Source organism: Ceratosolen solmsi, unplaced genomic scaffold (genome assembly GCF_000503995.2).
Source record: "Ceratosolen solmsi marchali unplaced genomic scaffold, CerSol_1.0 scaffold7, whole genome shotgun sequence".
In the NCBI taxonomy this organism is placed as follows: domain Eukaryota; kingdom Metazoa; phylum Arthropoda; class Insecta; order Hymenoptera; family Agaonidae; genus Ceratosolen; species Ceratosolen solmsi.
Genome location: NW_011948413.1, coordinates 11,262,704 through 11,280,836, shown reverse-complemented (window position 1 = coordinate 11,280,836; position 18,133 = coordinate 11,262,704). Strand labels below are relative to the sequence as shown.

At 23.0% G+C, this 18,133-nt stretch overlaps 1 protein-coding gene across 1 annotated transcript; it reads right to left on the bottom strand.

The window, feature by feature from the left end:
* Positions 1-13,288: 13,288 nt before the first annotated feature.
* Positions 13,289-17,787, bottom strand: LOC105367691 (chymotrypsin-2-like). Its single transcript, XM_011506460.1, has 5 exons — positions 17,733-17,787; positions 15,994-16,310; positions 14,101-14,349; positions 13,886-14,018; positions 13,289-13,332 (listed from the first exon to the last, which is right to left on the bottom strand). Exons 1-5 carry the CDS (start codon positions 17,773-17,775, stop codon positions 13,289-13,291), a joined length of 786 nt encoding a protein of 261 aa, XP_011504762.1. The 5' UTR covers positions 17,776-17,787.
* Positions 17,788-18,133: the final 346 nt, after the last annotated feature.

The following is an 18,133-nucleotide window of genomic DNA, read 5'->3' as shown; positions in this document are numbered from 1 at the left end:
TATAGTATATCAATGAATTAACGTTTATTTCATATATAAAAGTTGTGAATAGTTTATTATTAGAACTTGATATATGTATATACGGAAGAAAAACTACGGTTAGGTATAATTAAGAAAATTATTATAATTTAACAAGCAACATTTAATATGTTAATACATTTTAAAAAAATATATTAAAAAAAAACATATTTTGTACAAATTTATTGAAATATATTATTTAAAATTGTACAGTACGTATTTGAAATATAAATTGTCATATAAGCTAGAATTGTTTTAATTTCACTATTTTGCAAATATTTTACTACGAAACCCTTTAAAATAAAATTTCAATTACGTAATGAAAAATATTGCAATAGTATTAAACTTTTTATCCTTAATATTTGCAAATGACGTTAATAAGAGTTATTAATTATCTCATTAGATATTAAATGTTATATAAATCCATTACATAAGTATCTAATTCTATGTATATTTTTAGAGATAAAGATAACGTATCAGGACAATTTAATTTACTTTCCAACCCTTAAATACCAACATATTTACATATACCTTTTATGTATAGTAAATATAGTATATGTGTAAACTTATGTATGTGCGGACGTGCGCGTACGCACGCACAAACTTTAAGTTTTTCACTGAAACAACATTTTTACGCTATTGAGCAAAACGTAAGATCTCTATAAATTAGTCGGCGATTATATAGTTGAAAAGATTATGTAGGTAAAAAGTTCATTAGTATGCGTAGATATAAAATGGAAATCGCGTGGGATGTATGGTATACATTGTGCCCACGCGTCGATAATTTCTGTTCTTTTTTTTAATAGAACTATTCTTTTAAAATTTCTTAGATTGTACAAGTGTTTTATTTGCCATTTTTTTAGATTTTAGATTTCAATAAATAGTCACGAATTTGAAGATGTGCAATGTTAGATAAGTTTATAAAGGTCAATACGTTAAGAAGGATAGATAAATGGAAATTAAATCATCAATAATCGTAATAAAGGAATAAATTTTGAATTTCTCTAAATGTATGTTTTAATATTATTCTTATTATTTAAATTTACATAGTTACATATGTGGGTAATAAGAAAATAACTGACATTAAATGACTTTCTAACAAATCTGTTATTATATACTATCGAGAGTAAATAATTTTATATGTTCAGATTTTATTTAATTATTTAAATATATATAATAGTTGAAATTATATTATTATATCGATATTTTTAGCCAAACATTTATAAAAATTAATTTCTAATTAGATATCGTTATAATATTAGTAAATCGTGTACTCTTCTATTATGTATTTCCAACAAAAATTACTATGATAATATACACGACAATAAATGAATATTAATTATTATTAATATCATATTTATTGCATATGTATGTTTTAAAATAATATTGGAATTGGATATTTACATATTTATTAATAATTACACTACATAAATTAATGTATTATTTTCATTTGGAATTATGAATAATAAAAGTTTAAATAGTTTATTTCTAAAATGATAAAGAGAGTCTTATGAATGTGCAATGTTCAAAAGAAAATTCGAATATTACATATTGTCATTCGTAGAGAATTAACATATAGTTTAAAAATATATATACAAGACACATAAATTTAATTATAAATTATAGTCGTTCAGATATAAAATTATTTCGAGTGCATTATATTATTTGTTATATTAAATATAAACTCATAATGAAAATTGCCTCGTTGTAGTGATAATAGATAAATAATAGAGTATAAAGAAGTCTATCAAGTATGTAATATTAAGTACAGTTTATATTGCATATTAGAATAATGAAATTAATAATTAAAACATAGAATATAAATTATAATAATTATTATTTTAATATTAGTATAAAAATGAAAACAATCTTATGAATACCATGAATTCGCCATAAATATTGATTATTATTAGTATATAATTAATAACAATAAGTTGTTATTAATTCTTGATAATTTTTTATGACGATGCATTTAAAATAAATCAAATTGGCATTTGAATATAAGATTATATTAAAAATTTCCACGATATGTTAAAATTTTTTTAATTTAATCGAATTTAATTGAAATTTGTCATTTAAATTTATGAAACATTTTAATACTATTGATAATAATCGCGGTTTCATTAATTATTGATTCTCTAAAATTTTAATCCATATAATTAATAAAATACATGATTTGAAAAGATAGATGTTACAATACATTTATTAATTTCTATCTCCTATTTAAAGAAAAGAACACGAATAATCTGCTAAACGTGTGAAACGTACTAATCTCTATTGAAAACATGACGTGTGGTATAAATTTTTTTAATCTATACTGATCTATCTCATAAAACATAATGCAATATATCAAATTTTGCAGATAATGCATATTAACTTTTTATTATATATTTTGTAAATTATGGAACATCATCTATATAACTAGAAAATCTACTCAATCTAATGGTGTAACTGAATCTCCCATAGTAATATTAAAATATCTACATCAAATAAATAGTTACTTTATGTATTAAAAGTAAAAAAAAAAAAAAAAAAAAAAAAAAAAAAAATGAAAAACATACTAATTTAACAATGAATATTAAAGAAGCTTAGATTAATTACTGAAACTGTTATGATATAAGTTGTAGTTGGAATGCGCTTAAAAATTAAATAAATAATTGTTAAAAAATTATATGGAAATTTACAATTATTCAAATATGCACAGAATATGTAGAAATTTTTAAATCTGAATTTATATGAAATGTAAATGATTTCCTATTTAAAATATGTGTATAATAAATTAAAAAAGGAATTTGTATTAGAGACAAGCAATGAATTATAGTTTAATATTATGAGCTTTAATATCGTTTTCTGCAACTCGTAACACAAGTGAAATGGTAAAAGGAAGGGGGATTATATTGATGGTATAACAGGTGTAGAAGGTATTTTTAAACTGTGCTTTGAATTATAGGTAACGCGATAAAAAAATAAGTATTATGATGAATAAATCAAAAGCAAAGTGACAAACTAAATTATACGCTTAATTAAAATGAATATAACACTTTTTTAAATCATGTATGTTATGGACATATGTATTTTGACATAATCGTAAGATTTCTCATAATTTGCAGTATAAAATTTGCATTAGATTTTATTAAGCTTAAATGAACTTTATTCCGTATTTGTATTATATGAAATCGAGATTGTTGACTGACATATTTTTTTACAATTTTTTCGAAACATTTTTTCATTTTAAAGTTATTTATTACGTGTAATTTATTTATCATCAAGTTATTAAATTTGAGATAAACATAAATAATATGTTGAAAACAATTAATATTAAATGAACAAAGAAAAATAATATAAAATAGCAATAAGAGTTAAAAGAGTCAAAATATTATTAATAGCAAAAATAACACAATAGTAAAGTAGTACCAATAACAAGAATTTTATTTGAAAAATGTGAATCACGCGAAATATTTAAACATTATCTGATTAAATATTCCAATTTTATTTTTATTCGATGAAATAAATAGATGAAAATAGTATGATTTATTCATTAATTATACTATGGACTTTCACTGATGGCAGATAAATATAAATGTAATATGTTTCAAAATACTCTAAATCGTACACAAAACCATTGTTAAAAGCATCTAAATATTTTCGTATAATTAATACTTTATTAATATTAGAAAAATTTATTAAAAAGCCACATTTTTTTAATTGGACCAATTAATTATGTTAGAGTATTAAATCTATCATTCTAAGAATTATCGATCTCAGCATACCGATGCTATTATTGTATACTTTACAAATATTGGAAAACAGACAGAAATTATATCTAATTATATATTCTCAATGATATTACTTTACTTTTATTTATACGAAAAGCATTTGTAAAAAAAATTCATGAAAATAATGCATAAGTATTATATAAATATGAATATTTCTCGAGATTGTTAAGACAGAAACTAAGTTAGTTTATATTAATTCATGACGTAGCATTGATTTGTTATGCGTCTGGAATCTCATTTAATTAAGTAGACAATTAAATGTTCTGAATTGCCGTAGGAATAAGTCAATTTCAATTGATATAAATTCCTCTTTTTTAGTACACATCGCTATTAATTCGAAATCAATAATAAAGGTGAATATCCAAAAGCGCTGCAAAAGCTGCAAACTTATCCTTTAATAGTGTTAATATCAGCCTGGATGGTACTTTTATCAAGGAGTCACCGTTTGAAGCGATAAGCAATTGTGCAATCATATTGATCAGGTAGTATCATCGAAGCTCGTAGCTTATCTTGACACATTAACTTTATCAAGATGACATTCATTTAACTTAGCTTGAAAGCAATCGAAAGATGTATAATTAATAATTTCTTAACAACTCCCAAGTTAATTTGCTTTTATTTCATCATTGTCAAATATTAATGTCCATTATGTTGGATCAAATATTTGTACAAATTTAATGTTGAACACGATATATTAAACTAACACTCTTCCCCCCCCCCCTCCACATTCTCTCGCCGACCACCAAATAACAATATCAATTCATAATGTATAATAATAAAAATAAAAACTTTACTATTTATAGTTATTCGAACAATAATTAATTTAACATAATGTTGATAAAATATCATAAAATTAGCAAGTAAAACATTCATCACAATCGTAATATCACGATTCAATTATGGTGCATTCAATTAACATTTAGTCTCGTTTAATGTTCAATGCGAAGACTCTATTTTTTAAAGGAAAGGTTGTATTGTCTCTTCTGACATCGGTAAATCGTTAAATTACTCTCCTTACATTAGAAAATTCTTCGGTAGCTGCATTTTTCGCTATCTAAATCACGAACGAAAAGAAGTACGGTAAATTCATCTATTCGTTAAAATCAAAATTACTTTCTCCTAGAGAAAATAGTATTATTGTAAACATTGAATGTAGAATAACAAAGTTTTTTTGAATATAAATGTAAATCTAAACGGAACGTCACTTGGGAAGTTTGTTACTGCACGTCCGCGCGCATGCATACAGGTATAGATGCGGATACTTCTGGAGGGGAGACTGAGTTGGACGCTGAATATACGATCACAAGGCTGATTCTGGACCGCATTGCAGAGGTCTCTCTGTCCAAGGTCAATAGTGCTAGTACGCGCTCGTGTATCGTCAAACTGGAGATTTTCTTTCCCCCGAGACCGTGTCGGAGGCAGTCAAAAACACACGCACGTGTAAGATTCTCTTGATATTATGTTCTGCTAATCCAGTTTATCCAGACTTTTAATGTTACCCATTTAATATTCTTACTTTTCATTCCGATTATCGCCATTCACATAAGCATTCATTGCGTTTCTCAAGACACGTGCATTAATTTTCAACAAAGAAGTCTAAATATGAGTGTACCATATCTCGTTCTGCTTAAAAGACTTGATTTTTTATGAGACCATATTATGTATATTTTATATTTTTCATATTTAGATATAACTAAATATTAATACGTATTATAAAATATTTAAAAATAGGCACACAAACATATATATATATATATATATATATATATGTATATATATATATTGGGCTTTATATAAAAAATTCATATTATATTTGCATATAAATATATAAATTTTAAATATATATAAGATATGAAATTATGTTAATATTTTCTTGTAAATATTAATAAAATAATATAAAATATCTGTAATGTAATACAATAATATGAATATTAAATATTAAAATACGTAATATTAATGAAATTTTATATATTATATATGGTTATACATATATATAAATGACATGATAAATCATATATACAATATGACCAATTACTGATTTTCTTTGGTATTAAAAATAATATTGCAAATTATTTTTTACGCTTTACATGTTTTAAATAAAATTTAATCTACGTAAATTTTATAATCAATATCGTAATATTCTTGATAATTTATTTACCATAAAAGTTTGTTATATGAATACTTAAAATAAATTAATGTAGTATTATATCTCCGAATAACAATAAAAATAATAATAATTTCTACATTGAAATTAATAAATAATTGTAAAATATTAACTTCCATAAAACATTGTAAAAGTGATTGATTACTGATTGATTATGAATTTAACTAATTGATTTAATTGATTATGAATACGTAAAATTATAATGTTAAGAAAATTATTGTACTCAACATTGAATAATTTTTATTCAATAATTTGAGATATATTCATAATTCGAATAATTAAATAAACCATTTTTATTGATTTTCGTGCTTTCCATACTTTGCCTTATTATTTTGTATAGCATTTATTTGTTTTTCAATGTAATTATTAAATTATTGTTACTCTATTACACTTAAGCTATAATTAATATTAACTTGTAAAATGTATTATATAAAAATTTATTATACACTCCATTGTCATCGTTTCAATGCTTTTGAATATTTCAGAAACATTATAATCAGTTTTAGGTCAATTTATGATTTGCAATCTAAATAGTTTTTATAAAATTAATCAAATGCCTCTTAGATAAGCGTTTTAGATTATTGTCGTATTAATGTATTTCAATTAGTTAATAAGATTTTTTATTTTCTATATGTTAAATTAATAACCTGAATTTAATTTGCTTTGAAATAATTATAGTTTTAAAGAATTTAATATTACGTTTTTATCAAATATTATTCGTTTTAAAATATCAAAAATTAAATAGTTGACCAAATATAAGTTTATCAAATGTTCTTATCAAATATGAAAATGATAATATTAATTTTCGTATTATTATCTATTTAAACAACGATATTATTGTACAATATTAATTTAAATAATTTTTCATAAAATGATCAGACATGTAACTCGTTTCAAACGCTTATCAGTATGTTCTGTAATAGAATAAATATTTTTTTAATTAAATAGATAGAACAAAAAATCGTCTACTAGCGCTTCCAATATATATTTTTATCAACATTTGTACAATAATTTTAGGTGTGACTCCATGCTTAGGCAGGGTCGAATAATTCATTACGCCATCTTTTAATGCAATGCACTTAATTGTGAGGCGTCGTCCCGTTTCTTTCTCTTGTATAAGAAGTAATGAACGACTTGACAAAATAAATCCCAAGAAATGATCGATCAGCTTTACAACGCGTTTCGAGACGCAGCTGATTCGTAATACTATCGCTTGATTATTATGTAAGTGCTACTGATTCGTTAAAAAGTACAAAGAAATGCCTTTCATGCGCAAGTCTTAAAGGCTATCATTGTTAATGTAAATATAGAATTTAAAAAGCGACATTTAGAAGCCAATAATGTGTTTGCTTTGGTAAGACGTGTAGTTCGGCATAATATTATGTTTGAATGTTAAATATTAATAAGGCTCAATACGTAATTCATTTTATGATTATAATAAAGTACTTGTGGTGACATACAATGTCATTAGAATTAGTAAATAAAAATACAAAAAATAATATTGTATTGAATTTTAAAATATTTTAATACATGGCCACTATAAATTTAAAAATAAAACTTGCTGCTCCCTCATTTGTCAATATCAGTTAAGTATATAATTATTTTCAAAACCTCTAATCTATCTCAAATATTAAATTAAATAAATAAACTATAAATTTTATAAAATTAGTTCACATTAATTTAATTATTATGTGAAAATATTTTTATTCTTATTCTTACCAAAAATATTTGTATAGCTCTTCATAATTTGAAGAATCTATTATATCTATAAACTAAGTTAACAATTATATTTAAGTTATTTAGTTTTTTTGTTTTATTACAAATAACTATTTATAATGGAAATATAATTGTTGTATTTTTCTTTGCCTATAACACGATAATATATAATGAAATTGGAAAAAAATCAGAAGTATTTTAATAAATCGTAATTTACATAAGATTTTCCTTTTAAATAAGAAATGCCAGGAGAAGAATTGGCAAGATTTTTTAAGTGCTCAGACTGGAACTTGTACGCATTGCATTTACAAATGTCTTATCTGATAATCAAGTACCTTCAAGTTTGCAATTAATCATTAAATATACTGATTTAGGACACGTTCGAAGCAAACAAATTCTAAACTATATACAGTGTAAGCCCGATATGAATATTCCATACACTTCGTGATTTCGACAAAAGCAACACGGTAAATCAGATAGCATCTGTAAATATATATATATATATATATATATATGTAAATATTATTTATTTATATAATATTACGTTAGATCAATGAGCAAAACTTAAATAGTTTATATCAAATTAATCGTGTGGCTTTTTACATTTTATCCTTTATTCAATCTAGTCCATAGAGTGTATAATATTTTATGAATAAGAATTATTTAAATTCATTATTCAAACAAGAACGCATAATATATGATATATATGTAGTTAGAATTAGTAGCTAATCCCTAATGGCTACTGAAGGTAATGAAATTGTAAATAGAGGGAATTTTATCAAATAAATATCTATTTGTTTTTTTTTCTTTCAATTTATTCCTAAGTACATTAATATTGTTCAAGAAAATTTACCTGTAAAAATAATTTAAAACAATCTATTGTTTTCTAATAATCTTATAATTCATAGAAATGTATAGATATAATTATAAGATCGAATATTTTAGTATTAATGAGGAAATGTAATTGTCTTAAATTATCTTGCGAAATTCAGTATATATTTATTAATATTTTATTCATTATATATAAACATTTATTCGCCGTTTGTAATAGGAATGATTTTTTTCATTCTACTATATATACATTACTTTATTAAAGCCAATTATAATAAAATATATTAATTCTCAAGTTATAACAATTAATTAATTCCAAAATGCAAAAAAAATATCATTTATTTTTATAATATAGTTGTAATTTTAAATAATATTAAATTTGAATTAAACAATAAATCAGATATAATTTATATTACACTTGCTGAAATTATTTCGTAAAATAATCATATTAAATCTATTAAATTTGAATACAAAATCATTATCATCGTATGAGATAAGTTTTTATTTCATGTAGCTAGACCAATAGTATTGTAATTATTGTAAAAAGTAATTTGATAAAATTAGGAAATATGATTTTTTAGTAGACATTGTGTCTTATTATTTAATATGAACAGTTCTAAGTTTATGTGTATGTATACGTCTGAAAAATATGCCGCTATTAGAAAATCATAATAAAATTTGTAATATTAAAGATATTTTTAATATTGATAGTTTATTAGTCGAAACTTGAAACGAAAGAATAGAGAATGAGATAGATAATGCTGAATGTCAAATATCTTTTTTAATTAGAACTAAGAAAAGATAATTTATCATTGTAATCATTGCAAACATATTTAATTTTATTGACTGGTGAACGTACGTATTTGTTTATATGACAGATAAGGGTTGGATAAAATAAGGCAAAATCAAAGATTTATATTAATTGCAAAGAGGTTAGCTAATGAAAGTATCACTGACTTCATAAAATACAACAGATCTTATGTTTGCCCTTCGATTTGCCAGAAAATAATAAATACTAGCACACTAGAAGCTAATATTTACTAGTATTTATTAATATTTACTCTTATTCAATGAGTATATATTATCTAAAAAATATTTGTATTTCATAATCTGTAATTCATAGTCATTTCACAAAATATTTGTATACATAAAACTGTGAATAGTATTAAAAATTGTGAAAATATATTTGTACCTGAGATTTTCCGATATTATGTTTATAAACAAACTATAAGTAGCAACACAGAGAGACATATTTTTTTTCATCTTCAACATGAAATTATACTTTAATAATTTAATAATTTACATAAAATTTTAATTAAATTGTTAAATGAATGAACGAACTCATCGATCATAAAAAGAATTAATAGAAAAATCAATTACTCATTGTATAATTATATTGTTTGAATAGCATACACGTATATCGATAATTCATGTATATTTGTTTACCCTCGGATAATATAATTAATAACACAATAAAACTCAATACTAAATATTATATAATATCATGAAAATAATAAATGTATTTTTAAAATTTTTAAAGAAATATGGAGTATTGAATGTATTTTTAAAATTTTTAAAGAAATATGGAGTATATGTAAAAATGTAATTTTTATCAAATATACATACGTTACATCATTATGCTTATGTTTATCAATATGAAAATTACACAATTTTTCAAGAATCTAATTACAATTAATTACTGAATCAATTATCTTAATCAATAAAAAATAATAATTTACTTAATTACTTAATTAGTTAAGATATTACATCAACTACAAATTTTAGTATTCCGTATAAAATACAGAGTCTTATGTACTTATAAATATGTGCAAATGTACATTAATCATTTACATTAATTGTTATATGTATTTAAAATTTTTTGCAAATTATATTTCGCCATTCAATTATACCGATGAACTTCGATTATTGCATGACGTAACTTAAGAAGTCTGCTGTAATCTTATATGCATCCATAATAACGACGATGATAAGGAACTATGGAATACATTATTATAATATCTTCGGGTGAATTATAAGATACGATTTATTAAGTTACAGAAAAGATGAATATGCCTTTTATCAAAATGGTAATAAGTCACTGTAGTTTAAAGTTGGCACTTATAAACATTGATGGATGTATTACATTTAGAAAAGATATGAGAGAACATTTACCAGTAAAATTTTAATATATAACCGTTTTCCATGGATATATATATATATATATATATATATATGTCGAAATTTGTATGAATTTTGGTATTTGAAATCAAAAGTAATCTATTTTCTGAAAAATGAACTGCTAAATACTAATAGCATCTAATAATAGTAGTTATAATAGTATTTCTTCCCAATTAATCCAATTATTTACAAAGCTATCGAAGTTTTGATAATTTTTTCCATTGATTTTTAATTATTCAAAATTTATTTTCAGTATAGCCGGGAGAGAGAAATAAATATTTCCATAATTAAAACAATAATTATCGGAGAATATTTTTATAACTTTCTTCATCTTTGCCAAAATAAAAGTATATAATTTCATTTTTAAATTTTTTCAAATTCAAATAAACAGTACATCGTATTATATAAGTTCATATCTACTACACGAGACATTATATTTTCATTTCTGTGTTAATAAATTAGAGTTTTTTATTACAGAAGTTTGCAAATACTTGATTCTAATTAGTGGATAAATTCAATAATGAAAAAAAATGCATCTAGACCATAAAATTTGATTTTTAATATTTCATTATTCTTATTACAAAAATATCAAGGCAGATATTATTATTCCATGATAATGACGTTAAAATGAATCAATTATTTTGAAACAATTGTTATAAATATTAAATTTATAATTAATAAATACGATATTTGAAATGAAACTTATATTAAAAAAATTAATTTGAAATTTTAATGAGAAGTATATCATTTTGAAAATTATACACGAGCTTTATCGTTTTTTGATATATAAAAATCTATTGAATTGTTCTGAAAAAAATTAAAATTTTTACAAATAAAAATAGTTATAAGAGTGTAATTTTAATATTAATTCTAGTCATACTTTAAAAAAATTTTATTGTAATAATTGTTTTATTTCATTATAAAATATATACAATAAGAATATATCATTTGTTTAATTAAATTATGGTATAATAATCATGTATATGTTACGTATGCTTTGACATAAAATAAATATAATTATAAATATTTAATATTATGTGATCAAAATATATTAATAATGTTTTTGGCGATTGTCATTTATAATTTACGGTTAAAATTTCAGAGATTATTTATAAGTAAATAATCAATTAATTTTACATAAGATTAAAAAGTCTTTCGCAATTATTCAGAAAATCTGTACGTATAACGATATTCTATGATACTTTATAAAGTTTATAAAGTGTAAATTTGAATAGATATATAAATAATGAATCATTATCGGTATTTAATATATATTTTTGATAGTTTCTGTTATGATTTGTATATAACATTTGTTCTGATAGTTCTTATTCATAATTTCTTCGTAAACTGTAGACATCATAATGAATAATTATAATATATATTATTAATATTCAAATATTGTCTATAGTTTCATCCATGTTATAATATAATATTTAAATAAAAGTTAAATTGAAATTTAGAGTTATTAAAAAGTGTATTATTTTACATTAACGAGTGAATTGGAATAAAACCAAATTTATTATGAAAATTTTATTTAAATAATTTAATGGAATTAAAAAGAAAGGCATAGTTCATCACATTTAAATTCTAATTTTAATATTTATATATTATTCTATATTTTAATATTTGAATTACTGGTGCTAATTTATGAATAGTAGAAGAGTTTTGACAAAATGGATAATATAACTTTATCATGTGTTTATTTATAACGAATGCAAAAGCATTCATAGTATATGTTTGAAAACATATGTTAGTTGTGTAAATTTCTAAATTTTATATTAATGTAGAAATTAATTATTAAAAAAAAATTTAATTTAGAAATATTTATTTTCATTCCCCTTCATTTTTTGCTTATTCTCATGAACGCAGAACCAATTGTAATCAAATAAATAGCACAAAATGGACAAATAGTTGCAAAGGAACACACACGTAACTGTAATTAGTACAACTACGTTATTGACGATGTCATTGTCCAGTTGTGTATCCATAGATTTTCAGAAAATTAATATTATATGATTGAAACAAACGATGAAAGGTCATTTAAGTTATTAGATTAATTGTTATGTATTTCTTCACCGGAAGACCTAACGGCTAATAATCTTTTATAACTTATTTAGCAGAAGCTCTGATTTATATATATATATATATATATATATATATATATATATAATTTATTATATTTCAATATATAATAATTATAATTGATTATAATTCACAAAGTATAAACGTCATATCTTAAAGTTACATTGATATTTAATTAAAAAAATCAAGTCTAATAGATTAAAGAACCGCACTGCGCTATTATGTTAACTTAAATGAAACACTATTTTTGATCATTATAACCGGAAGAAATAAGATAATTATTTTTTAAATTTGAGACTTTTCAAAGAAAATCTTATATTAAAATTTACAAATTATATATCAACTTGTTATTTACTACAGGCAATACAAATTTCCATAAAAAATTTATATACCTTAATACATCCCTTACATATTTATGTATATTTAATGAAATTTTAATTGCTCAGTTTAATGATGTAAGGAATTTGTCTTTGAATTATCGTCGTCTTTTGTATTATTATTAATAATTGGTGAAAATTTGTAACTACATTGCATTGATATGAGAATATAGTTCATTGTAACTTGTAACTGTATTTGTTTAGTTTTACTCATTTTTATAAATGAAAAAAAATTCTATTATCGAGATCTTGCTACGACTCTTTAATAATAATAATAAGATTATGTATATACTATGGATTTATCGTCTACTTCTTTTGAAAATTTACGTAACTATTGTTTGAAAAATCTTGACAGTGCTATCCTGCAAATCGAATTCTCACACTCTCTCGCTTTTTCTCTTCCTGAATCTGTATGGTAAACGCGTAAACACATAAACACACACACACACACACAAAACAAACACGCATGTACACACACACGCACGCGCGCACACGCACACGCACACACACAAAAACGAACACGCATGTACACACACTAGCACACGCTTGACTGTATGTACGTGAGAATGTCACAGGATACATAAGTGTCGGAGCTTTATATTGCGAGCTCGAATTAAAGTTAAATATAATTTTATTAAAATAATAATTTATTTTTTTTCGTTTCCAAAATAAAATAGGCTCTTATTTTATACATTAAAATAATAATAATAATTATTAAAAAAAGGAAGATTCATTTTGATTTAAAATATCTAGAATAAATGATTTATGTATGAAAACGTCCGTGTGTATATCGGGTGCCATTGTTGCGCAGGGTTTACTAAATGAAATTATGCCAACAATTTCATTGTTCCTAACTACTGGGCCTCCGCTATCACCCTGTAAAATATTGATCATTAATTTATTAAATATAAAGTATCAAATGAAATTCAATAAGTTTTTCTGATTCTCATAAACTTACGATACATGCGCCAACATTTTCCCGATACGTGCACATTTGATCCGCAGCGAGATAAAATTCATAGTAAAGAGTACACTCGTATCGATCCATTATTTTTACTTCGGTATGTTGAATTTTATAAGGTAAAATTTCCGATGGGTAAGATGTTAAACCCCAACCACATAAAGTAACATTCTCTCCTATCGTAATACGTCTAGTTGGAAGATTTATAAGTTGTTGAAGTGTATTCATTTGAATTATTCCATTAATCTAAAAAATGTTATTATTAGTTTTCTCGCAAACTTCATTCGACAATTTCTAATATTTATTATAATCTTGTACTTCTTACTTTCGTTTGCATTTCGATATATGTAACGTTTATTTGTTCGTATTAATTGAAAATGTATTTAACGTATTCTTGAATTCTCGAAATTTATTGGATCAACTCATGATTATTATTTACTATTCAGTGAAAATTTTAAATTGGTAAAAAAAGTTGTAGAATTATTTTATTTTACGCATCACTAAATATATGAGTAAAGTATGCGTAAGTAAATAGAGAAATAATGAAAGCTGTCTATCTAAAAGGCTATGCAACATACGTTTATTGTATTGTATTGTATTTGTAGTTGCAATTTATAATAAAAGGTTTTGTAAAATTTTAACGTATGATTTAAACATTATAGTAAAGTTATATAATAGTTTAATTTATGCATTTGTATTCTTCGAATATGAACTTCTTATGATAAAACATTAAAATACTATGCAGTTGAATGCGTATTATATTTTATATCTATGGGTGTCTAATGCAAAGTGATATAGATATTTAAAAAAATAAAATTGTACTTTAATATTTTCATTCAATACATAGAAGTTTAATTTATTCACCGAAATTTATAATATAAATAGAAAAATTGAAATTCATCCAATAAGCTCTCGTGATTTACGAGCAATAAGTTTTAAATTTAGTTAAAATAAAAACTACTGTTACATTACAGTAAACGACTAAGCTTCAATCATTTAATATATTATTATTGATTAGTATGAAAATGGTTATACTCTTTTGTTATTAATTAATATTCAATCAAAAATATATACTAATCTTGATTTATCTAATTTAGTATATTTTAATGCCATAAAGGTTTTAAATACTTTTAACGTTGAATTTATAGTGTTCAATCGATATTTTGCATTCTCACTAATTATCGATAAAATAACTGAAGTGGTCTATCATGTGGTTGGAATAAGCAATAAGCACCGCTAAAACTCATGTTTTTTGTCATTTTTACAGTCTTATGTCTAAATGATAGGTCAAACCTCGACATGGGATACGACTTCAATATCTAAAATCTAAGTAAGAGACTATAAACGACTTGTGTTGGTATTTGTTGCTCTACCTGAATAACGTTTTACCGCAGTAGCGATAATGATGTGCACACACACACGCACCCATGCAAGCTGTATTTGAGAACATGTTTCTATGCATTAGACATTTGATACTTAATATATACCCGAGTTAAGCCTGTTAATTCAATAATAAATATAGTCTCAAGACTATTTTTAACATAGAGCGTGTATTCTTACATAATAATTTATCTCAATAAGTTTGCTGATAAGTAAAATTCTATATCTTATAGCTTAAAATTATAAATCTGTGTTAATGTGCGTATACGAGAAGAATCGAAAAAATATGTAAAATACTTAAGAAATGATCTACTAAATAAAGTATAATTCTCATTAAAAAGAAGCCAAAGAATTCAATGATTTTACAATTAATTTTTAACATCATCAGAACTTATAGTATTTCCCTAATTTGTTTCAGTAATTGTGTTGTATTTTATGCAATTGTATTATCAATGTAAAATTTCTAGAAACTTAAAGTTTTATTAGAATTAATATAATTATTTAACGTACTATGACAACAGAAATGTCATTATGTAATCCATTGTTTCCAGCTGACACTCCTGTGAAATCAGGATGCACGATAAACTGTTTGATTGTATATGTCGATCCTATTTCAGTTGCATTTACAGCTCCCACGTGAACTGTCACTCTGTTAACATAATCATGAATTAAACAATGAGCAGCCGTAAGAATATGCTGAGTTGTTATAATTGCTCCAGCACAAAAATGTTGATTCGTCGCAGCAATTCGAAACGACGCTAGATATGGAAATTCTGATCTCTCCGCATCTTGACCACCGATAATTCGTACATCCTTGCCGCAAACAGCTGAATAAGTATTTAAGTGGGAATAAAAATTGTAAAAAGTATGAACAAAAATTCTAATATAATGATAAATAAATAAATGTGAGAAAAACGAAATTACAAAACATAATAGAAAAAGTATATCAATTATATTTATTATATTATTGTATATTGTAGTAATATTGTACTAATTTAATCAATATCAATGATATTATTTGTTTTTTCAAATTCACATTTCAAAGCTAGCATTTCATGATTTACTTTGGACTTGTTTATTTTCATGTTTAAATTTAGATTAATTAAACATCCAAGAAAACGATGCTACTATTTCTAAGAAATACTAATATCATTATGGTATTTAGAGACAAAATTAATATTTACTCAAACTTTAAACATTTTAAATAACCGTACATTTATAGGGTAATATAACAAGGGACATTTAAAACCACAAACAAACAATAATTGAATAGATAAAGAAATGTAAAATATATCTTTATTTAATAGTATATTTTAAATATTCAAAACTAAATTGTATAAATAAAAAAAAAAAATTTTTAAATAGCATCTTAGTTACTGACGTACTCAAAATTAATTTTAATCAATTAAATATTATGCCATTTATTTTTGGAATGAATTATTACATAGTTTGTTACATTATTAAAAAATTTAATAAATTCATCGATGTAGTATGACAATGATGGATAATCTCATTATTTAAAATCAGCAATAAAAAAAAAGACTTCTGTCCTTAGGAAATACTTTAATAGTAAGAAAATACACAAATAATAATCTTATATATTTAATAATTTAGGTAAGTAACGTTCATTTCATAAATGGTAGATAATGAAGTAAAAAAATAAAGATATTTAAGTAACAATGGGTGAATACGTTACGCGCACGTAATAATTTCTACCAATTAGCAAAAGAATTGAATATCATAAAAAAGAAACAGGATTTATTAGTTGTGGAATGCTGATTCTTACAGTGATTTGAAGTTTCAATTTCGTGGGTCATAAGCAAATATTTAGTCAATAATATGTCCAAATATGGTTTTATCTCATACCCTTTTCATTCTTTGTTTGCTCAGTTAGTTTTTCCATTTCATTTCCGTATTTCTTGTTAATAAATATCTCTTTTCTAGTATCATACAAAACTCAAATACCGAACAGTAAATAAACTTTATCAATAGTAACAAAAAATTAATTTTTATAAGTATAATTTTTCAAAATTACAAGTGTAGTTTTGAATCTTCAAAATATCATTGCCTACAATAAATAATTAAAAATAATAATAGATCTTCGAAATTCGTTTAATACAATATACAGATTTAAATAGGTTCATTCGATTAAATATCTTTTATACAACATTGAATTCAATCCACATAATATATTTATCAATATATTAATTGAATATTAAAAGTAATTTAACATTATATTATTAACTCACCACTTATCAATATCCAGAAGAAAATTGTAATTTTACTATCCATCTCGTCGATTATATGAAACTAAATGTTTAAAACTCTTATCATTACTTTATATAGAAACAAGATCATGTTCGTTTAAATTTTTTTGGATTTTTATTTGCATAATTTGTTTATTTCTTTTTAATATTTTATAAAATAAATCCTTTAAAAATTGAAAAGTAACGAATGAAAAATGTCAAATAGTAAACACCTTATATATATATATATATATATATATATATATATATAACATTTATTATTAACAATCATGTCTATTTTATTTTTTATAAGTTGACATAATTAAAACACTTTAAATATCAATTGATAAAATCTAAACTTTTATTAATAAAATATCATCATTTCATCTTATACAAATTTACCT